The sequence below is a fragment of the Alexandromys fortis genome, unplaced genomic scaffold, assembly GCF_014885135.2.
Source record: "Alexandromys fortis isolate MF-2015 unplaced genomic scaffold, M_Fortis_MF-2015_v1.1 scaffold_268, whole genome shotgun sequence".
NCBI lineage: Eukaryota > Metazoa > Chordata > Mammalia > Rodentia > Cricetidae > Alexandromys > Alexandromys fortis.
Genome location: NW_026068141.1, coordinates 287,032 through 314,710, shown reverse-complemented (window position 1 = coordinate 314,710; position 27,679 = coordinate 287,032). Strand labels below are relative to the sequence as shown.

The 27,679-nt window shown below is 43.5% G+C and overlaps 1 protein-coding gene across 7 annotated transcripts in view; it reads right to left on the bottom strand.

Moving 5' to 3' along the window:
* Cntrl (centriolin) overlaps positions 1 to 27,679 on the bottom strand; it is an 89,313-nt gene that overhangs the window by 10,862 nt on the left and 50,772 nt on the right. For 5 of the 7 annotated variants that reach the window (XR_007589363.1, XM_050126823.1, XM_050126824.1 and 2 more), the window contains 18 exons: positions 27,289 to 27,468; positions 24,745 to 24,924; positions 23,823 to 23,939; positions 23,475 to 23,619; positions 22,880 to 23,028; positions 20,936 to 21,125; positions 18,514 to 18,830; positions 15,002 to 15,210; positions 12,506 to 12,698; positions 9,714 to 9,844; positions 9,381 to 9,521; positions 9,150 to 9,276; positions 8,831 to 8,995; positions 7,997 to 8,156; positions 5,945 to 6,060; positions 5,656 to 5,873; positions 2,492 to 2,649; positions 1,246 to 1,319 (listed from right to left, as the gene is read on the bottom strand). Coding sequence is in view for 6 of the 7 variants with exons in the window: in XM_050126823.1 (XP_049982780.1) it covers positions 1,246 to 1,319; positions 2,492 to 2,649; positions 5,656 to 5,873; positions 5,945 to 6,060; positions 7,997 to 8,156; positions 8,831 to 8,995; positions 9,150 to 9,276; positions 9,381 to 9,521; positions 9,714 to 9,844; positions 12,506 to 12,698; positions 15,002 to 15,210; positions 18,514 to 18,830; positions 20,936 to 21,125; positions 22,880 to 23,028; positions 23,475 to 23,619; positions 23,823 to 23,939; positions 24,745 to 24,924; positions 27,289 to 27,468 (2,970 nt within the window). In the remaining variant the exon portion in view is untranslated. Of the gene's footprint in view, positions 1 to 1,245; positions 1,320 to 2,491; positions 2,650 to 5,655; positions 5,874 to 5,944; positions 6,061 to 7,996; positions 8,157 to 8,830; positions 8,996 to 9,149; positions 9,277 to 9,380; positions 9,522 to 9,713; positions 9,845 to 12,505; positions 12,699 to 15,001; positions 15,211 to 18,513; positions 18,831 to 20,935; positions 21,126 to 22,879; positions 23,029 to 23,474; positions 23,620 to 23,822; positions 23,940 to 24,744; positions 24,925 to 27,288; positions 27,469 to 27,679 lie in introns of those variants that run through there. The other 2 variants (XM_050126827.1, XM_050126828.1) reach the window with 2 other exon arrangements.

Sequence of the window (27,679 nt, the reverse complement as noted above, 5' to 3'; positions counted from 1 at the left end):
AGTGCCCAGAACTCAGAGTTAACCCCCGGCTTGCCTTCTCTCAGTGCCTACTTAACAAAGAAGATGGCAAGGGATGGCAAACCTCACTAAAGCTTCAGTTGCCCTGTCAACAAGATGGGGATAAACAGCACTCTGCAAAAACCTCAGGACTGCTAGGAAGAGAAACTACAAACGAGGGCTAATCCTTTTGTTACTATCTGAAATCTTTAGACAGGTTCAGAACTTAGAACAAATTTGAAAGAGTTAGCTTTATTTTTAACACAGAAAAAATTTAAGAATCTGACATACAAAGATTTTTTTTTTTGAGGGCTGGAGAGATGGCTCAGTGGTTAAGAGCAATGGCTGTTCTTTCAGAGGACCCAGGTTCAATTCCCAGTACCCACATAGCAGCTCACAACTGTAATCCCAGTTCCAGAGAGATCCAACAGACACACATGTAGGCAAAACACCGATGCACATAAAATAAAAACAAAAACGATTTTTGAGCCAGGCCTCAATCCCAGCACTCGGGAGGCAAAGGCAGGTGGATCTCTGTGAATTCAGAGCTTTTTCCAGTACAGGCTTGAAAGCAACAGAGAAAAATCCTGTCTTGAATACCCCCCAACAACAACAAAAAATTGTCTTAGAAGTTTTATGTTTTCGAAATACAGAATTCTAAAGGTAAAAGAAAAGAATTTAACGTTTCATCTAATTTCTTGAAGCCCTCTGAACCCTAAACTGTATGTAGTCCTGCTCTCACAGGCTGACACTGAGTGACCAAGGTCATCAGAAGCACAGGGTCACAAGCTGCACTAGTCGGCTCCTGACTGGATGGATGCTCCAATTGACACCTGCTCTGCAGTTCTGTGAGCAGTCTCACGGGAGTGGGGAGAGCACCTGTGCCATAGGTCCCCATGTCCCGGTAGAGGCTTCTAGGAACTGCTGTTTGACTCTGGTCTAACTACTACCCTACTTCTTCCTAGCTTTGGGTCAACTTGAACCAAGTGCTAACACAGACCAGAGAACCATCCCAGGAACAAAGCCTTATTTGAAGGCAGTGCTGTGTAGGTAGATAGCCTTATGGAGCTGTGTAGGTGGCCCTATGGAGCTGCGTAGGTAGATAGCCCTATGGTGCTGCATAGGTGGCCCGATGGAGCTGTTTAAGAGGCTATATGGTGTTGCGTATGGGGCCCTATGGTGCCGTGTAAGGGGTATACAGTGCTGTAGTGTCAGCTGAAAGAAGTCAATTATATTTGTGAACCTTACCTGCTTTGCTACGTTCAAATGGTCTTGGGTATTATCTAGTTCCTCCTGTAGCGAGTTTATGGCTTCCCGTTTATCTACAGAAACATTTTCATAAAATGTTCTTTATACATATGCATACAGTTTTTCACTTGAACCTCCTCAAATTTCATCAGAACTAAATTTATATTTATTTCTGTTAAAACAATGACAATGCTACATTACCTTATTAAAGGGCAAAAGACATGTACAACCTAGGTAGGGGTTTTCAAAGATTTCCATATTTTCATATTTCAAGGAATTCATAAACACTTAGATAATAATGTTGGTTAAATTAGTGGTTTAAAAATGGGTGTACTGCACATTACTTCTGGAAATGTAAACTTGGCAGACTCTTTCATGAAGACAATGCATAGATAAAATTGGTATCTATTACTAGCTCTGTGATCTTTAGTAAACTGCAAGAAATTAAGCCTCAGTATCATTACCTATAAACAGATAATGGATAAAATACTGCTTTCTATGTCAAAAATGCTACAAAGGTTTTGTTTGCTTTTGAAAGTGTCTCATGCAGCCCAGTTGGTTTTAACATTAATGTTCCTCCTGCCTCAGTCTAATGAGTACTGTGTGTGTCACCAGATCTAGTTTTGTCACATGGATTAAAAGTGAGACAGTACATACACCATGACTAGAACATAATAAATGCTTAATAGCTATAAATACTTAGCCATTTCTCCTAAATAAATGAACAAAAACATTTGGTAGTAAGAGACATTTCTACTATTTGGGTGCACGCACACACACACAGAGTTATGGTGTGAGGAGTGATGTCAACCTATTGTGTATTTGTGCAAGTGAGTATGAGCATGAGCCATGCAGCAATGTGGAGGACAGAGGTCAATATCTGGGAGTCAGTTCTCTCCTTGTATTGTCAGCTTGAAGTTCAGGTTGTCAGGCTTGATGCCAAGTGCTTTTTACCTATTGAGCCACCTCACTGGCCCAAAAGTAATTTTTATATAATTTTTTGTTCTAATTCTAAACTGTTCCCTAAGGAACATAAATTACATTTTAAAAAACAGCTTACAATAAAATCCATGTATCATGTGTGTCTTAAAAGTATATGATCTAGACCTGGTATATTTATAGAGTGGTACAATCAAATCCATAATCTAACTTTAGAAAGAAACCCCATGCCCCATTTTGCATCACTTACTTCTCTTAGGGGCAAGCTGCGGGCTGTGGAGTCATGAGTCTGCAGTCCGTCCCTTACCTTGGAGCTGCTGCTGCACCGTGGAAATGTCGCTGTGAAGGGCTAGCTTGTCTTGGCTCAGGTGCTCCAGCTCCTGCTGCAGCTCTCTGACACGCAGTTCCAGCTTCCCTAGCGTTGACTGCTCTGTTCTGTTGCTTTCTTCAGAAGCTGCTAGAACTCTACCATGGAACAAACCAGACTGTTAAGCAGAAAATACGCACACACGAGGCCGACTGAGGGGCAGTGCCACCCTCCATAGTGCACAGTAGGAAGTCGGGATGAGGATGAGGTCTGGAATATAGGATGCCAGAACTCATTTCCAAAAGACACCTCACCAGCATTCCAAACAGGAAATTAAAAAAAAAAAAGTTCACTAAGTTTTACATGTGACATTCAAAATTCCCAAAACAAAACAAAATAAAACTGAGTGATAAACATAGACTGCAAACTCGTCAGTAAGTGAAAAAGCAGGAAATACACTATTTGTACAATTTGTACCATAGGGTTTGCCACTCTAGCAAGTGTGTATCTCACTGTGGTTTTAAGTTGGGTGTCCCTAGTGATGAATGATACTTGGTGTTTTTTTCATGTGCTTCTTTTCCATCATGTAGCTTCTATGAATATATATGTTCAAATCTTTATTTAGCCCATTTAAAAAACTAAGTTATTTTCTATTAAGTTTTGAAGGCTCTTTATAATAAATATTTTGCACATGTAAGTCTTACATTACACACATGGTTGAGAAGATTTTTCTCCTAACTCTTGTCATGTATTTTTATTACTTTCAAAAGTGTCTTTTGGAGAGATCTTTTAAATGCCTTGCTTTTATTTTTATTTATTATTTTTGAGGAAGGATCTTTCTATGTAGCTCTGGTTGTCCTGGAACTAGCTCCGTAGACTAAGCTGGCTTGGACTCATGGATTTCCATCTTCTCCTATCTCCCAAGTGCTGGGATTAAAGGTGCGTGCCATCACACCCGGACTGCATGTCCAGTTTTTAATAAGATCTCTTATTACTACTGTGCATGCGTCTGAGCGCAGGCCAGAGCACAGCCTCCAGGAGCTGGTTTCCTTTCCCCCTGCTGTGGTTTCTTGTCATGTTTCTGCTATGTGGGTTCTCCAGGTTGGCTGGCATGTGGGCTTCCAGGTGATTCTCCTATCTCTGCCTCCCATCTCTCTACAACAGTGCTGGGATTCCCAATGCACAACCCCAGCATCTGGCCTTTTATGTGGGTTCCAGGGTTTATCTCAGGTTATCAGAGCATCTGTGCCTTCTTGTCAGCATTAAATGTCCTATTTTACTTATCTACTTTTGTGTATATGTGTAAGCATTTGTGTGTAAGATGTTTACCTGTACAGGCATGCATGAAATGATACAGTAGCTCTCTGAACCCGGAACTCACTCTTTTGGCTAAATGAGCTAAGCCAGTAGGCCCATGGGGTCTTGCCTTCTCTCCTCCTTCCTACAGAGTTCTGGTACCTGGAACTCAGGTCCTCATTGAGCCATCTCCCCACCACTGTGCTTTACTGTTTTTATATGGATCATGTTTTTGGTGCCTAGATAAGAAAATTTTTGTCCTACTTGAAGTCACAAAGGGCTTGTTTTCTCTTAAGTTTTATATTTAATTTTTATATTTATGTTTATGGCTCACTTTCTTTACACGTATTTATTCAGTTGGAGAGGGGGTATGCACATGCCATGTTGCATGTGTGGAGATAAAATGACAACTTAAGGAGTTGTATTCTTCTACTTTGTGAACTCAGGGAATTAAACACAGGTTATCCCAGGCTTAGCAGCAAGAATTGTTACCCACTGAGCCATTTTGCTGGCTTACGTGACTAAGTTCAGCCTGCATGCATGTCTGTGCACTACTTGCATGCCTAGTACTCAAGTGGCCAGAAGGGAGTGTCACAATGCCTGTAACCAGAGATACTTATGGTTATATGCGAGCATGTAGGTGGTAAAAATTGAACTCAGAACCTGGGAGAGCAGTAAATGGCCTCAAACTCAGAAATTCACCTGCCTCCGCCTCCCGACTGCTGTCTAAAGAATTCTATGAATTGTTGGTCTTTTGCTTTCCTTATAAATTTTAGAACCAAATTTTGAATTTCTAAAAAAGGAAGGAAAAAATGCTTACTGGGATTTTGACTGCAATTGTTTTCAATATGTAGATCAATCTGAGAACAATTTGTCTCTTACAGAAATGAAGAAATTGTTCCTTTGCATTTGTTTCCAGCAAAAGAGAGTGTGTGTGTGTTTCAGAGGACACCCTTTGGTGTTTAGAGCTGCTCGCCTTTTTCTTTTGGAGGCAGGGTCTCCTAGTGCCTAGAGCTCATGCAGGCTAGGGTGGCCTGTGAGCTTCAGAGACCTCCCTGTGCTGGGACTATGAGTGTATGGTTCTGCATTCACACGGGCTCTTGGGGACTGAACTCAAGTCCTCATGCTTGAAAACAACCACTCTACCTCCAACCCCAGGCCAGATTGCTTGTTTTTTTTATTTTATTTTAAAAAGAAAAGAAGCTAGCTTTCTTCATTTTACATACCAATCCCAGTTCCCACCCCCTCACCTCCTCCCAGCCCCATCCATTCCTTAGAGAGGGGGTAGGCACATTGCTTTGGGGAGATCCAAGACCCTCCCTACTATATCTAGGCTGAGCAAGGCATCCATCCAAAGAGAATGGGTTCCAAAAAGCCAGTACAAGCAGTAGGGATAAATCTTAGTGCCACTGCCAGTGGCCCTGCAGTGTGTCCAGCCATACAACTGTCACTTACATTCAGCAAGGCAGTTTTTGAAAAAATGCTCTTAAGGGGAGAAAAGTTGAAAAAAAAAAAAAACCCAGAAAATTATGCTATAAGGTTTGTGAAATATTTTTTTCTGTTATAATTTTTGCTGTTTTGTTGAGTCAGGGTTTCATTGTTTAACAGTGTTGGCTGTCCTGAAACTTGCTCTATAGACCAGGTTGGCCTCAAACTCAGAGATCCACCTGCCCAAGTGCTGGGATTAAAGGCGTGCGTCACCACACTTGGCTTTTGCTATTGATTTGAAACAGGTTCTTATTAAATAGCACTGGTGGCTTAGAACCTGCTATGTAGGCCATGGTGGCCTTAAATTCATGGCAATGCTCCTGCCTCAGCTCCTGGGTACTGGGATTCCAGACATGCAGCACTATGAGCAGCTCCCTTACCTTTTGGCATGTGAAGACTTCTTTTCCCAAGTTTCACACTGTTCTTGGAGATCTTCCTTTTCTTTAGTCAAACACTCCACGCATGACCGCAGTGCCTGGGTCTCGGCCCTCACTCGCTCTATTTCCCGCTTGTCTCTCTCCAGCAGCTGCTTCTGCCACTCTATTTCCCTGCTCTGCTGCTGTGCTGTCTGCTGCAAACTCTCCAGCTCCAGCTTCTCCTGAGTCAGACAGGAAAGACTTCAGAACCCTGAGGAGAAAGGCTGGGGAAGGCACAGGTTTTCTTTCGTACCTCCAGCACGTCCACCTGGGTCTTCTCCAGCTCCGTCAGCTTCTGGTCGTGCTGTAGCCTCAGACCTTGGAGCTCACTGTTTTCAAGTTGCAGCGTGTTTGCTACATTCTTCAGTTCTGACAGAGACAAAGCGGGTCAGTGCCAGGAAGAGAACCAGGAGACAGAGCACGAGCACGACAGACTGCACCTCCTTGTTGACCGACACAGAAACACAACTTTGCTGGATTACCTAAATGCTGATTTTATTTTTAAAGGAAAAACCTTTTTGGAAGTCCTGTTAAAAACACTAATTTGTGGCTGGCTGGTGGTGGCGCACACCTTTAATCCCAGCACTGGGAGGCAAGTAAACAAAAATGACACTAATTTGTTAAAAAACATTTAATAAAATTCTGATTCTAGGAGCATTTATTTCCATATAGAATGAACTAAGTACTTTTTTTTGAAAAAATTAATTAAAATAGGAAAAATTTGGACCCACATGGTGGAAAGAACCAATGCCCCAAAGATGCCTGACTTCCATACTGTTTCTCACATGTACACATTTAGTAAGCAAAACAATGTAATAAAAAACTCAAAAGATGACTATTACAAGAGCATTTTGGGGTGTTTTATTTCAGGAGTACACTTTGTTTGACCCACAGTCAATGGTAGTTACCTAAAAGCCTCAGGTGGACTGGGAAGCTCTGGACAGGAACCTGACGTGACCGAGTCTGTGAATGCAGCTTCCTCCTCCCAAATATATACAGCCTGAGACTGCTATGCAGGCCTACAGAGACTGGACCCCACCTCCACTGTGCTGCTCTAGTGGAGTGAGTGTGGCCTATGTCTGCTTATCTGGTGTTCTCCCCATTCCCTCACTTCACAGACAGGTTTCCAGGACACTGCCAGTAAAAAGCATTTGCTATGTGGATATGAGGACCTGAGTTTGGACCCAGAACCCACAGAAAAAGTATATAACTATAGCTATAACTGTAGTATTCTATGTGTGTATGTGTGGGGTGGGGTGCAGAGGTAGGAGGATCACTGGGACCAGGTTTAGTGAGAGCCCTCGTCTCAAGGGAATAAGATAGTGACCCAACAGGACATCAGATGTCCTCCTCTGGGCTGTGTACACACGTAGGCATGCACACACTATGCTCACAGAAAATAAAACATGATCATAAATAAATAAATAAAATAACTAGGCTATATCTTATACTCACCATTCACCTAAATTTTTTTCGCTCTAATTTTTCATGTCTTTAAGTATTAAACATAAGCCTTTTCTTTCCAGTTCTGTAATCACAAATCACGCTATGGTGCACATAAAGGCGGGCCATCTCTAGATGAGTAGAAATAGGCACTTCAGCTTGTTGTTTTTCAGTCGGCTTTAGTGGCTATACCTGATCTGATATCTTCTATGGCCCCACAGCCCCGAGGCCTGGCGAGATTTCCAGTCATACCAGCACCAGCTCTGTTGTTGCCGCCAAATGTACTTTTTTGACTAAGTCTCTATCATTCTCTTTACCAATAAAGACTCGGGAGTCAGATGTTGGGGTGAAAACCTGCTAGCTCAGAGAGGCTGAGAAGCAATCAGCTGGTTTTCTTTTTTGGCCAGAGACCTAACAAGACAGCTTCTCTTCAGCTGTCCCAGACCAAAAATACCATGAAACTCCCTACTCTTTCCTGTGTGCCTCTGCCTCTTTATCCATCTTTCTGTATGGTTATTCCTGTCAACTAATAAAATCAACTAATCCAAGGTTGATTTTATTAACACAGCTTTGGGTTTCACAGTGTGATCAAATAGCCCACAAAATTGGTTTTACAAATTTGAATATTTGAAACCTCTCTGTTATACCCCATCAGTTCTAAGAGCCTTCCTTCCAACAGCACACTCTAATCAGCCACTAATATGGCTACTTCCCTTTAAATAAACCTTAAGAAATGGAATGGCAGGGACCATCATGTTCCTTTCATAACTTGCTCCTCTTTGCTCATCAGTGATGTCAGTGTGGTGAGGTGCGGCACAGATGCTCCCAGCCTCACACTTTGAGACCTGCTCTTTAAACTTACCAGCCTTATGTTTCTGCAGCTGCTGTAAAACTACCTGAAGGTTTTCTTCCTCTTTCTCCATCTCCTGCTTTATAAGTGCGAGCTGAGTCTTCTTTTCACTGATGTGGACATTCAGTTCTCCTTTCTGGAAACTCAGTTCTTCCAGCAGAGACTTTACTTCCTGTGTTTAAATAAAAGTCATCTCCTCTGTGAAGAACTGGCATCCCTTTCACAGGAGTCAGCTCTGTTGTTTTATCTTGCATGCCTAATTTGTAAATTAGTTTATAGCAATTTTTGCCTTTGGTGCCAAGAACAGAACCATATTTTATACTAACATCTACCGTGCAACAGAAAAAAGTAACATAATTCATACATAGGTCATTGTGCGATTTTCCCCATACAAAGACTGCTTCCAGCCAGCCTCAGGGGCTGTCAGGACAGAAGGCTGGGAGCACAGATACTGTCACAGACAAGAGGCTGCTCTCAAATACAAGAGGAAGAAACTCCTTAAGAGCAACTGAAAAACAAAACAAAACAAAAAAACAAAAAACAAAACCCAAACCAAAACAGGAGGTTGCATGTGGCTGAGCTTTGAGAAACAGGCAGAATGGGATGTAGACTGTCCTGGGATAAGGGCATTTCTGGACAGGAAAGGCATGAGAAAGCCAAGAAGCAAGAGAACCCAGAGTGTATCAGGTGGTAACCTGACTCCCTCATCACCAATACATTAACACATGTCCAACAGCACTGTGGAGGAGGCCCTTCTATCTCCATTTGGGGAGAACCAGGGAAAAGCTTCAATATAAACCTACGGCACTGCCCTGGACTCCTAAGAGAGCCTATTGTCAAACATACCCTGATGTGACTGCACTTCTCAGCGACTTCCGTCTCGCCCAGTGTCAGGGCTTCCTGGAGGTCAGATTTTGCCTGGACCAGGCTGTCCTGGAGTAGGAGCAGCTCCTCCCTTCTATGCCTCAACTGCGTGTCTAGGTCAGCCAGCTCCTGCTGCTGGCTTGTCACCTGAAAAAGGAGAGATAGGAAGTTGGACTTCAAGATGTATCTATTTTTAATATTTTTGTATTTTCCCATCTTTTCTACAATTAATAAACCTTATCCAGCAATCCTCAAGAATAAATATGTCTTAATTAGTCTTCTTCCGAGTATCTAGCCACACCTGGCTTTTCAGTGTTTCCAGCTCAGCTCTCTTGGCCTGAAGGAGAGTCTCAGATTCTCTGAGGATCTGCAGGTGGCGATCCTCATTGCATTCTGCTATCTCGATGTCTCTTTGCAGACTCTGAAGCCTACAAAGCAGGGCAGTACTTTAGCAGCCTCTAAAGGGGCCTGGCACCCACAGCTGCTGTGGCCCCCACCCCCATCCTGGGGCCCCTCAGAGGCCTTTACTCACTCTTCTGTCAGTTTCTCCTTCTTCTCATTCAGACACTGGAAATCTGCATCTTTGGCTGCTACAACTTTGTTTATTTCTTTTAAGATCTCTTCTTGTTTGATTTTGTGCTGCTCCAAGTCCTCTGCATCAGCCTGGAGCAGTCTACAACGGGATATTTACCCCCTTGGCTCTTCAGGCTTAGCACACATCAACCATATTACTCTGTGCACCTCAGCCCTCAGTGGCACAGGAGTCAACCCACCTCAGCAGTCCCGAGGTCACCTACCTCAGTAGCATTGGGGTCCACCCAGCAGGCTGGGCTCCACCCACCTCAGAAGTCTGGGGTCTACCCACCTTAGTTGCTGCTCGGCTTTCATGAGGTTAAGTGCAGTCTCCTGGGCTCTCTTTTCTAATGCCTCAGCATCTGACTCAGTTTGTAATAAATTTCTTTCAGCATCAGCGAACTTTTCAACAGCATTCTTTGTCTAGAAGAGAAAGTGCCATTAAAACCAATTCGACTATAGTACTTACCATAGTTATTTACCGAATTAACTGGTACAAATCTCAGTAAACATGACACAAACAGAAACACCTGAAAACATTCCTTTGCTATGACTCTCTAATACTCAGAGAGTTGTCCAGAAGCAAATAATCACTATGTAAAAATGTAGTTAGATAAATCTGGACAAATGAAAGATGAAGATAGTGAATTAAAACAGACTGCGACCTAGTCTTTGTAAGGGTGTGTAGCAGCATGCAGATGTCGGAGCACGCTAGAGCAGAAAAGAACTTCAAGTGGTGTAAGCAGGTGAGAGGAACTGTACAACTACATCTTTGTCAACAAAGAGCTCTTAAGAAAAAAAGTCGTTCCAAGTTGATGAGACTGACTGGAGATACCTTTTTATTTCAAAAATTGGATTATTATCAAATCTAGTCAACTAAATGGCAATAATCTGTCTCCTTTCTGCTGCTCTTCTTTAGGGACAGGCAGGACTTTTCCTACTTCTTCTCTAGTCTCTGTGTCTCTTTTTCTTTCTCTTCTCTTCCTCTCTCTCCCTTTCCCACTCCCTTCCCTCAATAAAACTTTCAGTTAAGTTTAAATAAATAAAAATAAATGGCAACAATTTTACCAAGCTTTCACTCTCTCGCATAGATTCTTCTTACATCAGATATCATTGTGAAATGGGCTCTCATTTTGTGATGGTGACTTCTTTATGGCTAAGGAACACCAACACCAAATCTCTTTGAAGTCTCTGGATATATTCCTATGCTAGATTTGGCATATCAAACATCAACTTGGTTTCCTGATCTGCCTAGATTAAGAGGTTTAATGAATCTAAAAGGAGAGTTTGGTTTGTACTTGACTGAATATTGACTCACATAGAGCCTCAGAAGTCATAGGTGTCTGCGGGTGAAATCTGTCTGAACTGTCCTGTGGATGTCAACTGGCTGGAAGGTCCACAGCACTGGACACGTCACCGCATCTCTTCACTGAGCAGCCTTCTGCCGGCTCATCAGCAGAGCATCACCCCGCTCAAGGAGGAAGGCGCTCTAGCCTCCTGGGCAGGTTCTAACATGTCTGGCACATTCAGTTGCTTCCTCTCCCCTGCTTCACAAGATTAACCCCGAGTCCCTGGGAGGAGAGAGCGGTCTGCTGTGTGGTCAACTTTCCTCTGTCCACTGCCCATGGCCAATGCTACTGATTAAAGCAAATACAGGTGATATGTTTTCTCTACTTCTCCACACAGCAACCGAATGTTTACAGCAGAAGGACTCCTCTTAAGAAAAGAAATGAGGGTCAGGCAGTGGTGGCGCACACCTCTAATCACAGCACTCGGGAGGCAGAGGTGGGTGGATCTCTATGAGATTGTGCCTGGTTTACAGAGTGAGATCCAGGACAGCCAGGGCTACACAGAGAAACAGAGAAACCCTGTCTTGAAAAACTGAAACAAAACAAAACCAAAAACAAAACAAAAAGAAAAAAAAAAAAGAAATGAGGACATCCCTGTTCTCATTTAAGACCATGTACCATGTGAGGGAGGCTTCCTGGAAGGGGCTATGTCTGTGAAGACTGATGGACTCCAATGATGTAGGGCTGAAATGCTGCAGGCCAGACAGAGACTCACCACAGTTTACACTGGGTTAGCTTCAGCCTTGGCCACCTCTGTGGGGGACCTGAGACCCTGTTAACTAGCAGATAAAACCTGATCTAACATCCTGAAAAACAAACTCAAAACCAAAACCAAACAAATGAAAAACCTTTGGGTTGTATTGCAACAACAGTACACAGAATTTAATAGGTGAAGCTACCCATTCAGTTCCAAGTAGTAGGTTTCTATTAACTTAAATAGATTCAAGTTGAACTAACAAAATAAAAATAGTTTCTGAGGTATCTCATGTGCCCAGGGGCTTTGTTTCTCTCTGGAATTCTCATTTACTAAAGAACTCTTAGGAAGGCGCTGCTTCAGCTGTGCAACGCTGGGCCAGTTATAAGCTGCGCTGAGTTGATAGGGAAACCAACCATGCTAACGTCAATTCACAGAGCTGCCAGGGATGCGAAACGAAATGGCGTTTATAAATAGCCACCATACGGGCTTGGAAAATCACCTTCCCTCTGGATTTCTCTTGCGTTGTGGCCGAAAGAATGCTGTTACTGTCACTCACTCACCACAGAGGTAGGTTCAGCAAAGAACATCTCAGAACCTTTCTTTGTTTTTTAATTTCAACTTGGCTGTACTTAAATAAATGAAAATCTATGACCTAGGAACTGAAAGTTCATTACTTCTGTTATCAATGTGAAGAAAAGCAAGACTTCTATAAGAATCGGATTGGTCATTTAAAAAGACACAGATTGAAGAGTCCAAATTAAAAACAAACAACAATCCCTCAACAAACACAGGCAGATGGGAGAGAAGGACATGCTGAACTACACGACTTCAGGAATTTAACATGCTATTTAATACTGAACAGCCTGTGTATTCTTAGCTCGAATTTACGGGAAGGCAAGCAAAGCCTGAGGACCTAAACTACTGGCCTAGATGCCCAGACCTGGACAGTGCTCTCATCGGTTTCCCCTGCAGTCTTAGGCAGGCAGCAGTAGTCGCTGTGTCACACAGGAGCCCCAGCCGGAACCATACCAGACTCACCTTCTCCTTAGTGCAGGAAAGCTCATGCTCAGCCTCTGCCAAAAGTCGGTCAGCTTCCCTGAGCTCCGAGCGCCGCTTCAGAAGAGTCTTCTCTATGCACGCAACCTCGTCGACAATATCCTCATGGCGTTTGAGAGACTTTTCTATTTCTAGTTCAGTCATAAGATTCTCAACATTTCCATCAATGAAGTCCCTAAAAAAATTACATGAATATCAAGAGATTTTAAACATAGATCATATGGACACTCATAGCCTATGAAGAGTGTTCAAGAATTTACTAACTTTCTAAGAGACGTAACTACGGGCTGGAGAGATGGCTCAGAAATTAAGAACACTGGCTGCGCTTCCAGAGGTCCTGAGTTCAATTTACAGCAACCACAAGGTGGCTCACAACCATCTGTAATAGGGTCTGATGCCCTCTTCTGGCCTGCAAGCATACACACAGACAGAGCACTCAATCCTACATACATAGAGAGGTAGCTACAGTTGGTTATGTTCAAAACGTACTATTATTACAAACATGGAATATTCCTGGCAGTAAACACACAATATGTAAAATGCCTGGTGAGTTTGTGCTGTCAACATCTGGCCAAGACAATGCTGCCACATTATTGTTTTGAAAAATAGAAATAAAGGAAGTGGCTACACAATAATATCCAGGTCCTCTGACAGTCCTCAAGGACAGACCCCAGGCCAGTTGGCCTCAAACACTGCATGGATTTGTGACTTACTTCTTTATATTAGAGTAAAACTGTCATAAAAGATTTGACAAAAAAGTGACACAAAATTCAGTAACTCAAGGCTAATATGACAAATTATATGAAAATGCTTCAGAGAAAAACATGAGAACAAACTCAGCACACTGATGTTTTTCTTCTCTCTTTAAACAAAGGTGTGCAGAGAACTTTTGCCTTTTTCTCTGATGACTTAAGTGTCATTTTCTTCCTACTGTTACAGTGGCAGAAGAGATGTCCTACTGCTCCACCACCGCCGTGCTCGTCCTAAGATGTACGTTCACATGACTAGTAGCTATAACCACCCTACCCACGAGCACAGCGTCCCATTCTTCTCAGTGAGTCTCTTGCTTTCCACAGCAGTTTTAATCACTCACCTGTCCACTCCAAGGCAGCAGTGATCTTGTCTCATTCATTCTGCATGCCTCACAGGCCCCCGACCACCCCGAGAGGAGGCCTAGGCTAGTGTGGATTAATTGACAAAAACTGGCGAACAGCCATAATTCATGGGGCACCACAGAAGACAACACTTTATAGAACTGAGCAGACAATAGAGGCTCTGTGAACTGACTGACTCTATGCTAGCTAGGTACAGGTACCTGTAGACGGAGGTCCAGCTATCACCCTATTGACTCTCTGGTTGCTTACACCACTGCATGAGCAGGGCTATGTCAAAGGTTGCTAACCCTAACTTTCACAGGATACCTGAGAGGAAGAAGAAAAAAGGAAAAGTTTAGTGTGAAAGGGACCCCCTGACCTTTGTTTTAAAATTTTTTTTTAAAGATTTTATATCTAAAAAAAAAAAGATTTTATATCTATGAATGTTTTGTTTTCATGTATGTATGTGCACCACAGACTGCCTGGTGTCCACAGAGGTCAAAAAGAGGGCGTCAGATCCCCTGGAACTGGAGTTATGGATATTTATGAGCCACTATGTGGGTGCTGGGAACTGAACCTGGGTCCTCTGCAAAAAGCAACAAGTGCTTTAAACTGCTGAGCCATCTCTCCAGTCCCTCAGCCCCCACCTTTGTTTTGAAAGGCAGGACAGATGGACGGCTTGGGGAGGGCATTTCAGGAAGAAGACAGAAGTGAAGGTGCAGAGGCAGAGGAAAGTGGTGCTAGGGGACAGCACAGACGTGGTTCATGCCAAGTGTTTTCTGAGGCTGAAGTCTAACCAAAACAGGCAGGGTTCAGACTGCCTATGTACCAAGATGAGACTGAGTCCAGTGTTTTCTGGCAGACTGGAGCGAAAGATTCTACATATGGTGGTCAGCGTGGAAGCCATGTTAGTGGTCTAGAATTCCACTAATTAAAGGATACAGCAGTGGAAATAACAGAAAAGGGTCAGTTAGCTCTCTGTATGCAACGTCAGAAGGACAAGGAAACCACACAGACACCACGGAGAACGAAGGTTTGAAAACCCTGTTGTGTGTTCTGCTGTGGTGGTTGGGATGGAGAATGGCTGTGCTGGTCACCAGGGAACCACAAAAAGGCTGATCTGGATGAGCTGCCAGGATACCTTAGATATTCGCTGTCCTAAGTGGTATCTAGCACGGAGCACTAAATTAATTGGAATTAAATTTTATCAGTTCCCTTTGCCACATTTAAAGAACCACATACAGCTAACATTTACTATTTCGCAGTTTAGATTTAAGAAAGTATTACTATGACAGAATGTTTTATGAGGCACTGCTGACTGAGGCACCCTTCCGAACTGATCTGTTATCCTCTGAATTATAGAAATATAATGGTGGATGCTTACTTTCGTTGTTGATGTTTCTGGATGGTTCTATGCAATTCTTCTACTTCATGTTCTAGTTCTTTCTTCTCTTGCAAAAGGTCATCAATATTCTGCAGCAGCTCTTCCACTTCTTTCTCAGAATGCTGCTTGGTTGCTTTCAGCCATTGTTCTTTCCGTCGTTTTGATTTTAGGTGCTGCATTATGTCCTCTAGTCTAGACACTTCATTCTCCTGGTCATAGAACGTGAATGCATTATTGAGATATCGGAGGGCATCTCTTCCCCTTTGCTGTCAGAAGTTGAAATCAATTGGATAAAGTATGCATCTATGGTCTAAAAAATAGTGGGGCATTCTAAGACTTCAGTATGGGAAGAAAAATTGAGTCAAGTCAATTTTTTTCACACGGCAAGATGGAACTGACAGACTTCACATAACTTTTCCATCAGTTTGACTCTACGTTAGAAACTCACCAAACCGCTCTGTCTCTAGAGTTCAGCATCTAGCAGAACAAAGAAACTGAAGTCTCTCTCTACTCTGGACACATGGGAGAACTGTTGAAATAGGTTCCCAGAAGAAGAGGTATTTTGCCTTCATTTTGCAGAATGAAAAAGGTAAACCAAGTCTCAAGAAAGAAGAAGCTAGCTGGAAGGTGGTGGTGCATGCTTTTAATACCAGCACTTGGGTGGCAGAGGCAGGAGGATCTCCAAGTTGGAGGCCAGACTGGTCTACAGAACAAGCTCCAGGCCAGCCAGCCAGCCAAGGGTACACAGAGAAACTGTTTCAAACAAGCAAACAATAACCAAAAGAAGGGGGAAACAAAACAGAAAACTACAACGTCGAGGTGTGAAAGCACACTGGAGAAGCTGTGTGAGTCATGTATTCTTAAAGGGCTCTAGTAGGCCTGAGCATAGCAAACAGGGCACCAACAGGTTTGCTCTTCACCTTTCCCTTTTTCCCCTTGCTAAAAACCATTACGTCATATTCCTAAAGCTAGCCACCAAGTTCTATTCCCTTATTTGGCCACTTCCTCCTCCTGGGGCTGACTACCAAGGTCCAACTACTAAAGTATGGAAGTCCAGCAATCAAAAGCCCCCATTTGGCTACACTAATTAACATGCCCAATCAAAATTACATCATCCTAATGGGAGTTCCCCTTGTCCCTTAATAAACTGCCATTTGCCTAAGGGCCATAAGGGTCTTCTCTCTATCCAGAGGCAGTCCTTTGTCCCTCCAGGGCAAACATCCCTTCCCCTCCCCTCTCTTGCCCCTTTTCTCTTCTCCCTTGTCATCTGTCTTTGTCACTCTGGGGCAAACAGAGGTCCTTTGTGCTGAGAACTAGGTGTGTTCTGTGTTCATTCCAGGGTAAAAGAAATAATCCAAGGGAGATTCAGCAAATGCTTAACAGACAGATGGTTACAAACTGAATGTATGCAAAAGCCACATGTGGGCCCCGTGGACCAACTGTGACCTATTAGAAGGGGACAACGACCTGGTACCAGGTATCTTTTCTTTTGTTCCCTCAGTGGGCTGAGGAGGGAGGAAAGAACAAATGCTCTAAGTGCTCTGAGCTCGAAAGATGAGCTTGGGATGCAGTGTTATATTAGAACCAAAAAAGTAGAAAGCAATCGGATTAGGAAGTAACCACTTCTTAAAATCTAGCCTAAGAATAAAAAGCACATTTAAGAATCCACACAGTGGGCTAGAGAGATGGCCCAGTGGTTAAGAGCACTGCATGCCCTTCTGAAGGGCCTGAGTTCAGTTCCCAGGAACCACATGGTGGCTCACAACCATCTGTAATGAGATCTGGTGCCCTCTTCTGGCCTGCAGGAGTACATGCAGACAGAATACCGAGAATACTGTATACATAAAAAATAAACAATTTTTTTTTTAAAAGAATCTACACAGTCTGCTGGGCGGTAGTGGCTCATGCCCGTGGATCTCTGTGAGTTCGAGGCCAGCCTGTTCTACAAGAGGTAGTTGCAGGACAGGCTCTAAAGCTACAGAGAAACCCTGTCTCGAAAAACCAACCAACCAACCAACCAACCAACCAACCAACCAACCAACAAAAACAACAACAACAAAAAAAAGAATCCACACAGTCACCTACTGCACGTACAAATAAAGAAATGTTATCTAGATATTAACATGCTGTTTAAAAATATTTGTACTGTTCTGTTTTATAACAGTTTCCTCCTATATCCCATCCTGTCCTTAAGCAGGGAGGTAAACAACTCAAAATAGCTTCAGGAAGCCCCTGAAACTGATCACATTCACTAGACCCCTCCCTCCCTGCCAGAGTAAGCAGAGCTAAGACCAGCTACCTAGAAGATGCAGAAACCAGCAGAGCTGCCTGGAAGTGGTTTAGAGCAACCTAGTCACTTGGAAAGGATATTCACCAACCTGTGAGCTGTCAGTGTGTACAGCGTGCGCCAGGTTCCCAGCTTCTGTGAGCTGGGATGGGCCTTAGTGATGCAGCTGTGACTCATTTCTGTTCCTGTATGTAGCCCCTAACACACAGTTCTGTAAGTAACCTCAATGAAACTCACTGGTTCACTAAGCTGCATTTTGGTGGTGTCTGTACTTTAGTCTGCTCTGAGTTCCCTATCTGGGGTGGGTAGATGTGTGTACTGTGTCGCCCCAGGGAAAGTTTTGTCATACAACAATTCTTTCAGCAGATTTAAGTTCCTTTCCTAGAACCCACACCAGGCTTCTCACATTCTCACAACTGTCTATAACTCCAGCTCCAGGGGAGTTGATATCATTTCTGCCTCTGAAGGCATCACATTCACATGCACACCCAACACGTGGCTTTTTTTTTTTTTTTTTTTTTGGTGTTTGTTTTTGTTTTTTTGAGACAGGGTTTCTCTCTGTAGCTTTTGAGTCTGTCCTGGTACTTGCTCTGTAGACCAGTCTGGCCTCGAACTCATAGAACAGTGGCCTCTGCTTCCCAAGTGCTAGGATTAAAGGTGTGCGCCATCACCACCCGGCCACACACATATATATGTAATTAATAAACAGGTAATTAATAATAAAATCTTTAAATTATAAAAACCGGGTATTATTTCTATTAGTAAATGGGAAAACAGAATTCAAATGTGCATACAATAACTGTAGAAAAAAATGTATAATCATCAGTTAACCCAGAGATAATTCTCACCCATATGTACTGAATGCTGTTTATACATATCAGCACATATGGGCACACGTGTACATGTGGAGCATACTCACACACGTACATAAGCTACAGGTACTAGTATGTGATAGCTTTACATAAACACTACTACACAGTTAACAATAGGAAGTTGTTGGTGTTTAGACTGAAAGCATTTTAGAAAACAGCTAGCTGCATCAGGCTTTGGGCTTGAGAATTTACTATCCTGTTCAAAATCATATTTTAATAGGAGACTGTTTGTTTTTTAAACATCAGCCCTATAATCTCACTCCTGGTCTAGGCTCATGCATCAGTGAACTCATCACATGTGCGTCTGTCTGAAGCACTTGGAAGTGGTGAGGACAGAGCTGTTTCCCACTTACTAGGTTATGGTGCTCTGGGACATTGCAGTGCTGCATACCCACAGGGACAAGGGGAACAGCAAAGTTGGTGGGAGGAGGTCCACATAAGATGGGGGCTCCAGCAGGAGGTGGGCCATAAACCACAGTGCCAGGGGTCAGAGGTTGGCTGTTGCTGGGCAAAAGAGGTGATGGTGCATACAAGGCCATTCCTTGGGGTACTGGAGAGCCATCAGGAAGCACAGTATACATTATGTACCCAGGAGGAGGCACAAATGAGGGTTCCTCCTGGTCATCCAGTCCACTCTCTTCCTGGCTATCTCCTCCACTGTCTGCATCTTCTGTGAAATAAACAGGAGAGTATACTAGGTAAGTAGATTTAGGAAGAAACAAGAGCATTTTAATCAAAACATAGGAGATGTAAAACAAAATTGTAAGAATGGTCAAATGTAGTTGTGAGAAACAGATCAATACACAAAGTATTTTCAGCAGCTAACACTTCATGTTTCTTCACTCACTGATGTATTCAGCAATCATTTGAATATGTGTTTTATACTACATAAAATATCAACAGAGATGTTATGAGACAGAACTCAAATTGATTCTGCCATGACATGTAACACTCTAATATGACGGCTTACTTCCTACTCATCTCCCCTAAAGGCAGGAGCTCTGTCTGCTGACCTGACATTAAAATAAAGCAAACACACAGCAGGCACTCACCCAAGGAAGAGTTCCTGTTTGTTTGCTTTTGTGTTGCTAGGGATTGAACTAACAATGAGCTACATCTCCATCCCAACAAATATTTTCTTAATGAACAAATCACCAAAATATAGTATTACTATGTCATAGATCAACAGTCTCAGAGCCGCAGAATGGTTTGACTGTGCCCACAGAGCTATGAAATGTAAGAGCTTAGACTACCCAAGTCTCATTCTTTGCACAAAGCTTTGAAAGACTAACCTCTGACAATCTTAGTAGATAAAAAAAAAATTATCCAATGTTCCATGACCTAGAAGCACAAGCCAAGAAACTATTCAGTTGGAGAGAGTGGAGGAAGACACCATATAAGGAGCATAGTCTTCCTAAACTATGAACTGGTCTGGGGAAGGAAAGAGGAAGACAAACATTACAGAAAAATGGAGGTTTAGGGGTGAGGATGTAGCTCAATGGCAAAGTGCTTACCTAGCATGTGCTAGGGCCTGTGCTCTACCTACAGCACTGAAAACAGACAAAGGCAAAGAGGCTTGAACATGGCATGCTACAAGTATCTTTAGATTAGCGGTTCTCAATCTTCCTAATGCTGCATCTTTTAATACAGTTTCTAATTTTATAGTGACACCCCCAACCATAAAATTATTTTCATTGCTACTTCATAACTGTGATTTTGCTACTGTTATGAATCATTATGTAATTATCTGATATGCAGGATAAGCAGCCCCTGTGAAAGAGTTGTTCAACTCCAAAGGGTCACACCCCATAGGTTGAGAATATTGCTTTAGACAGATAATGAAGAGATACTAACTAGCCCACTTAGGCACGTGGCTCTAGCTGGCCTTGCTCTTGTCCCATTCCCTCTGCCTTCCTAAAGCTAGTCACCAAGGTCTAGTTCCCTTATTTGGCCACTTCCTTCTCATGAGGCTGACCACCAAGGTCCAGCTATTGAGGTATTGAAGTCCAGCAATCAGAAGCCCCCTTTGGCTCACCTAATTAACATGCCCAATTAAAATTAAACACCTTATCCTAACATGGGGCTTTCCCCCTTTACCTTTACAAACCAACATTTGCCCATGTGTCCCATCAGTCTCCTCTCTCCAGAGGTAGTGCTTGGTCCCACTTACCCCTTACCCTTCTCCCTCTCCTCTTATCTCCTTTACCATCACACCCAGCCCATTCTGACACAGACTACCCCCTTCTTCTCTTAAAATGACCCCTGCAAGGTCATCTGCTGCTGTTTCTCTGCCAGAGTCAGAAAGCAGCACTTTAACTTTTCTTCCCTGCTTAATAAAGGATCTCTGTGTGTTTTGTGCCTAATCTAGTGTTGGGAGGGAGCCCCCGCTGTGCAGTTCTTCTCAGATAACCCATGAAAAGATAGGTTGTCGGCCAGCACAGGATCACACAGGATCTCAGATAACCTATGAAAAGATAGGTTGTCGGCCAACACAGGATCACACAGGATCTCAGATAACCTATGAAAAGATAGGTTGTCGGCCAACACAGGATCACACAGGATCTCAGATAACCTATGAAAAGATAGGTTGTCGGCCAACACAGGATCACACAGGATCTCAGATAACCTATGAAAAGATAGGTTGTTGGCCAACACAGGATCACACAGGATCTCAGAGTAAGCTAAGGACTTTGGAATACACCTGTGGATTTCAAGGAAACAAAGGTCGTTAAATGGGTATGAGAAATGCAACTTCCCTTATGTGATGTGACCTACCTCTATTTGAAAATGATTTACGCAACCTACTTCTGATGGGTGAATAGACCCAGTATCCTGAAGTAGGCAGAGGTCCACGGTTGTCCTTCTCTTCTTGCTGTCCAGGCTGTGGTTTTCTAAGAGGAGTAGAGGCTGTATACTTTAGACCCAAACCGGAGTCCTTTGTGGCTTGAGAACTATGGCTGGAAACCTAAAATCAGTGACAAGAGAGCGCAGCCTATCACCAACAGAAAGGCTGACCTTTAGATACGCCAGAGTACACAGCTTAGGTGAGATACACAAACACTAAGAAAGGATCTGTGTCCTTATTATGGTTCTCATTTTTCACAAACAGAAATAAGAAACGATTGCAGTTATACACAGTCATAAACTATAGTCCATACATATGGCTCATCTTATTAGCATTTCTTTAACATGGCAGTGTTGGGAAAGCTGGGCAGGGAGGAGTATGTATGCAATGGCTGAAGTCACATCAGACTGCTCTGGTGAAAAGCATAGGGCTCTTTTCAGGAAGCTATGTAAGAGCGTCCATTCCCCACCTTGCTGCCTGGACCATTCTCTGGGAATAAAGGTCCTCACAGCACTGCAGTGGTAGAGGCATGCTATCTGGCTGTTTGACTGAGTTTACTTTATGGCACAATTTTTCATGAGAGAAAAATAAAAATAAATTCTTTGTAAGTTATCAGACCCTTGAGTGTCCTGTCCGCCTCCTACCTGCACTCATGACTGCTAGTGGCTTTTCTTCCTTTGCCTTGTCCTTAGTAGCCCAGTAGCTAAGGTAAATGAAACCACACACTCCAAAAGAATCTGGAGGTTAGTGTCTTGCTGTCCTGGAGTGTGCTGCTTCTGTCCTTCCTGTTTCCCATCACACTCAGCTCCACAGCTGACTCAAAGGGTGTCATTCAGTCCCACTTAGGTCCATTACTAACTTCCAAGCTCAGGCAGCAAGCTCATCTTTTCATATTACCTCTTCCTTCGCAGCTCCATTAATCTAGCTCTGGCCTTCAAACGGCCCACAGAAAGCTCGCCTGGCTCCAACTCTAGCCCCCATGCTCAGCGAGAACAGCCTTCTGAACTCTGACTCTAGTAAGAACAATCTCTTTTTCCCCTAACATATAATGGTCTTTTAAAGAAGGATGACCCTGTGATTTGAATGAGAATGTCTCCATAGGCTCAGGTATTTAAACACCTGGTCTCTTGCTGGTGGTGCTTTGGAACCACAAGCCCAAATCAACTGTTTCTTCTTTAGGTTGTTCTGGGCATGCTCGTTCATCACAGCAGAAGAAGAGCCCCAGTCACATTTCTAGCTCTTGGTTCAGCATTTTCAGTGAACTAACGTTACAGGTTCCTCGCTATGGCTATACCGCCTTTCCTCTTCACACAAGCCGTTTCCTCCCTCCTAACCCTTCTCTGGACAGTTGCTCACTGTCACCGCACAGCTTCAGCTAGTCAGCCTTCCTTCCTCATAGAAGAATCTTCTAAACCAACCTCTCCAGCTAGAGCACACTGGCCACGTCTGACGTCACAACTACGTTACTGTCTAAGTGCAGGGATGCATCCTTCATCACAGCACCCCAATACAGCCTAGCATGTGGCCTACAGTTTGATTAACACTCAAAAGATTTTTTTTAAAAAAGGAAATCAAACCTAGGTACCCATTATTCTGTTCACACCTCTGCACATTTCTATAACCGTTTTCATTCAGCTCGTTGGGCCTAAGTCACCTTATACTTTATCTACTTCACGACACTGGCCATGAAAGGCAAGTACTACTGTCTGTAGGACAGCTCTATTTTTAAATCACAAATGACACAAACACTGAAGAATGTAAATGTATGTCTCAGCAGAGAAGTATTTCCAGCACCTGCTAACAAATTTGGGGAAGGAGAAAATGTCACTTTCAAGAAAATTCAGTATATACTTCTAGCAACAGAGAATTCCTACTTTTGATGATGGCGGTGGTGGTATAAAATACCAATAGCCTTGTCTTTTGAAAGGATCTGTCAGGTTGCTGATGTACTCATTCTGAGCAGAAACTTCATGCCGGAGTTCAGCAATTTCCTCTAAAACATTTTCAATGCCTCCTCTGTTATCTGTAAAGAAAAGCCACTCTATGAAGCTGCCATGCATTCAAGGACTTCCTTTCTGTGCCCACACAGAAGAGAGACTCTGGGGAGCAACAGCTTCTACCACCATGTCCCAAAGCTGACTTTCAGCCTGCTCTTGGGTAATTTGCTGTTGCTGAACACTAAGACAACATCCTTCTGTCCATTGATTATAAAGTATAAATTCACAGAAAGCAAACATACTTGTAAGACATTACTCTTTAAATTAGTCTATACCTTGTCTTTCTATAATCAAATCCCCTCATACCACACTGTGAAATGCTTTTTAAGTTCTTAACTTGTCAGGTAAGCCATGAATCTCTAGGTCACGTATGGAACTGACTCCTTCAGCCAAGTGCTTTTTTCTAAAGGCAGCAGAAGGCAGTTCAGTTTGTAACACAGAACCAGACAAATCAAAGCCAACAGTACTTTACCGGTCCCAGTGAGGTGTAGTACATCCCGAAGCCTTGTGATCTCAGCCCTTTGCTTCGCCATGGCCTCATTCAGCATCTCCATCTCTAGCAGCCGTGAGTCTGCTCCTTTCGAACCTACGCCTGCATTCTCCGTCTCAATGTGAAACTATTGAAAAGGTGTACGCACAAAGTCACAAGAACGTCTACCCTATAACCAAGAAGCCACTGTCCCTTTCATTTCCATGGCACAGCAAGGCCAAAGTGCTGTCTACTGACCGCACTTCAGTGCGCTTTGAGCAATCTCCTGCAGCACTTAGTTTAGGCACCTAGAAGCTCACAAGAAGGGTAGCTCCAGGTACCAACACTGACCTGCCCCTCTCTCTCCCTGAGAAGATGCTGCAGGAGCTCGATCTCCGCTTCAGCCAGAGTCAGGTCTCTGGCTGCTTGCCTGGCCTTTCTGCTGAAGTTCTCTGCTTCCTGCAGCTCCTATTGGGACAGAGCATGAGAAGGGCATTGCCATCATGATGGTCATCTCAGTCAGTCTTCCTCTCAGTGTGACCTCTCTGCTCCCATCCTACTACCAGCCTGGCTTAGTCACGCACACATGGTGCCAAGCCTGACCTGTCTGGCTTCTTTCTCATGGTCTCAATCTCACTGAAGTCTGTGTCACAGTCTGTACCTTAACCATCACTCCAGCCACCATACTAACAGCCTGGAAGGTAATGGGTTTTCATATACATAAACAGGATAAACATTTTGAGGGTCACAATGAGCATGGTGGCACATAACTTTAATCCCAGTGCTGGAGAAGGCAGAGGCTGCTGGTGAATCCCTGTAAGTTCCAGGACAGCCTGGTCTACTACATAGCCAGTTCCAGGAAAGCCAGGGCTGCATAGAGAAATCCTATCTCAAAAAACAAAACAAAACAAAACAAAACAAAACAAAACACCCCACCAAATACCCTAAAACAAAAACCATAAAAAAAGAAATACTTGAGGCTCAGAGGAACTATACTGAAACTTCCAAAACTTCAATCCAAGCACATATTGACAGAGACTTCTTTAAAGAGTCTGCTAGCCTTTAATATTCATTTTGTGGTTTCTTTAAGAACTTGGTACAATCTGGGGCCCGGAGCAACCCCAATGATGGGGTACAATCACTGGGTCTTAAGAAATGCAGAGAGTACCACAGTAGTTTGAAGATGACCAAAGTCTGTACCAAAGAGCCATAATGTATGTGGCTGCGTTTTTGAGATAGAGCTGACAAAGGCGTTCAGACTGTATGGACTAACCTCGGCTCGCTCCTGATTAATTCTCATGACAGTTCCATGCAGGGACTTGAGCTGGTCTTTAGCGATGGTGAGCTCGGCTGCAGCTAGTTTATCAGAAGCAGCCACAGCTTTCTTTAGACTCTTCAGTTCTTTATCTAAACCAATAAACTGCTCCTGAGATTTGGCATCTTCATGCTTCTTCTAAAATAAAAGAATCATAACCAATATAAATAAATGAAGACATGAGCTCCAAGAGAGCCAGGATCTGTTCCGTGCTCCATGCCCATGTCTAGAATAATACCTAATACTAGGTGCTTCATAAATATTTGAAGAGAGACAAAAACATTTGTGTGTGTGCGCATGTGCACACACACATGTGCAGATGTTATTCCCCACTGAGTCATTTGAGACAGAATCCTTCTTGGAGCTTGTGTTTTCTCAGCTAGCCTAGACCCAGCAAGTCCTAGCCATCGTCTTGTTCCAGCTTCCCTCACAGTTCAGACTGCAGGTGTATGGAGGATGCCAGTTTACTGTGAGCATTGCTGCTCTCTGGTCCTCATGATTGCCAGCACTGCTCCCAACAGTCGAGGCATCTCTCCAGCTCCCCATGCACATAAAACTTTTTAAATAACTCTTTTCTTAGTTAAGAATCATGGACTGGAAAGACGGCTTAGAGGTTAAGAGTACTGGACACTCTTCCAGAGGACCCAGGTTGGATTTTTCCAGAACCCACATAGTAGCTCACAGTAACTCAAGTTCCTGGGAATCCAACACCGTCTTCTGGCCTCAGCAGAAGATGTGTGATGTACAGAGATACACATAGACAAAACAGCCATACACATAAAATTGAATAAGTAATATTTAAAAAACAACCTTCCAAACCCAGCCTTACTTCTTGGCACCATAACAGATGGACAAGGTTTTCAAAACTCAGGCCTGGCTATACGATCATGAAGACCTTGACATTTTTGAGGGTACTGAAGTGGACAAATCATGCAGCGTCTCAGGCTTAAGAGGCCTGGTCTTTAAAGTGAGGTGGGGAGAGGAGGTGGGGCTGACTACAGCCATTTCCCCATTTCAGAGAGGGTGGTGACTGGACGGTTCCTATGGGGTAATTTGTTCACTGGGATGGAGACAAGATGGCAGGTGTGGAGGAGGAGGGATGCCCAAATAACACACGACAGTGAGGCTGAGGGACACTACCGTGCTGGAGAGCGACAGTCCGCCCCCCAGGATCACGACATGTGACAGTCCACCCCCCAGGACCATGACATGTGACAGTGAGGCTGAGGGACACTACCGTGCTAGAGAGCGACAATCCACCCCCCAGGATCATGACACGTGACAATCCACCCCCCAGGACCATGACACGTGACAATCCACCCCCCAGGACCATGACACGTGACAGTCCAACCCCCAGGACCATGACACGTGACAGTCCACCTCCCCAGGACCATGCGGACCCCAAGAAAGCAGCGATCTTAGTTTTGTCAGGGAAGTGAGACAGAAGAAAAAGAAAAGGGACTTGAAGCTACTTCTGGGTGAAAAAAAGACTTAGTAGCTGGCCAAGGACTTTAGGCTGGACAAGAAAAGCAGAGACTGAAAAGCTGGAGGTGCTCTTCTTCCTCGTCCTCTCTCTCACCTGCCTCTCTGCCCCCCACCTTCCCTCCCCCTCAACAAAACTTTTCTCCCAATGTGAAGAAAAAAAAAAGGAGGCTGGTGAACTAGAAGCTCGAGGGACCGGAAAAGTGTCAGCATGAGGAAGTTAGGGAGACAAGAGGTTGTGACTAGAGCAAGATGCTTCAGTGTCTGGTTTCAGAAGTGCTGAGTGAAATATCTGAGTGGACTAAGGAGATTACACCGGGATGGGTGAAGGCAGATAGAGAAAAGGGCATCAGAAGGGCCAGATGATGTGGGATTCCCCTCTGTATGCTATGAATATGTTTTATTACCACTGGTTAGCAAAGAAGTTGTTTCAGCCAATGGTTTAGTAGAGTAAAGCCAGGCAGGAAATCTGAACAGAGACATAAAGAGAAAGTAGGTGGAGTCAAAGAGATGTCAAGTAGCTGCCGAAGGAAAAAGACGCCAGCCTCCAGCCAGAACCTTACCATTAGGTCACAACCTTGTGGTGATTCTCAGATTAATAGAAATGAGTTAATGTAAGATGTAAAAGTTAGCCAAAAATGTGCATAAGCTATTGGCCAAATGGTGCTGTAATTAATATAGTTTCTGTGTGATTATCTATGTCTGGGTGACCGGAAACGAATGAGCAGCCTCTGCCTGCATATCAGAAAATGAGAGGGAGAGTTTAACTCCATGGATGGACCTGGGTGGACCAAGTGTTCCAAGGTGGCGACCTAACCTGTTACTGTTTGTTAACTGTCACCTCCATGACCCTAAGGCTACTTCTCTTGTTTCCCTTTATCAGGAGAGTTTCAGGTCCATGGCTGTGTAACAAGACCCAGCTGTGAGGTCAGCAATGAGAGCTGGATGTGGATTACTACTGACTCTGTCACCAGAGGCAGGATGTGGGAAGCAGGTCCCTTACTTTTCTAGGCTCCCTACCTTTTTCTCTAACTCCTGGAGTTGGGTCAGAATTCTTTCTTTCTCTTCATCTGCTTCCTGGAGCTGGAGGTCTGTAAGGCCTTGGATTTCTTCCATACTTTTTAGGTTTTCTTGCAAATAGTGAATTTCATTTTCTAATTGCTGGATTCTTGCATTATGTTGCCTTTTATCAAACTTAATCTGTGAAGGAATAAAATTTTTATCAAACTTAAGATCTCTCTCTCTCCCACTCTCTTTGAGACAGCCTCTTGGTATATAGCCCAAAGCTATGTTTGAATTTGTGATACTCCTACTTGATACTCCTGAGTGATGGGACTTGTGTGTGTATACATACATACATTATATACATATATATATATATACACACAAGTGTATATATACACACATATGT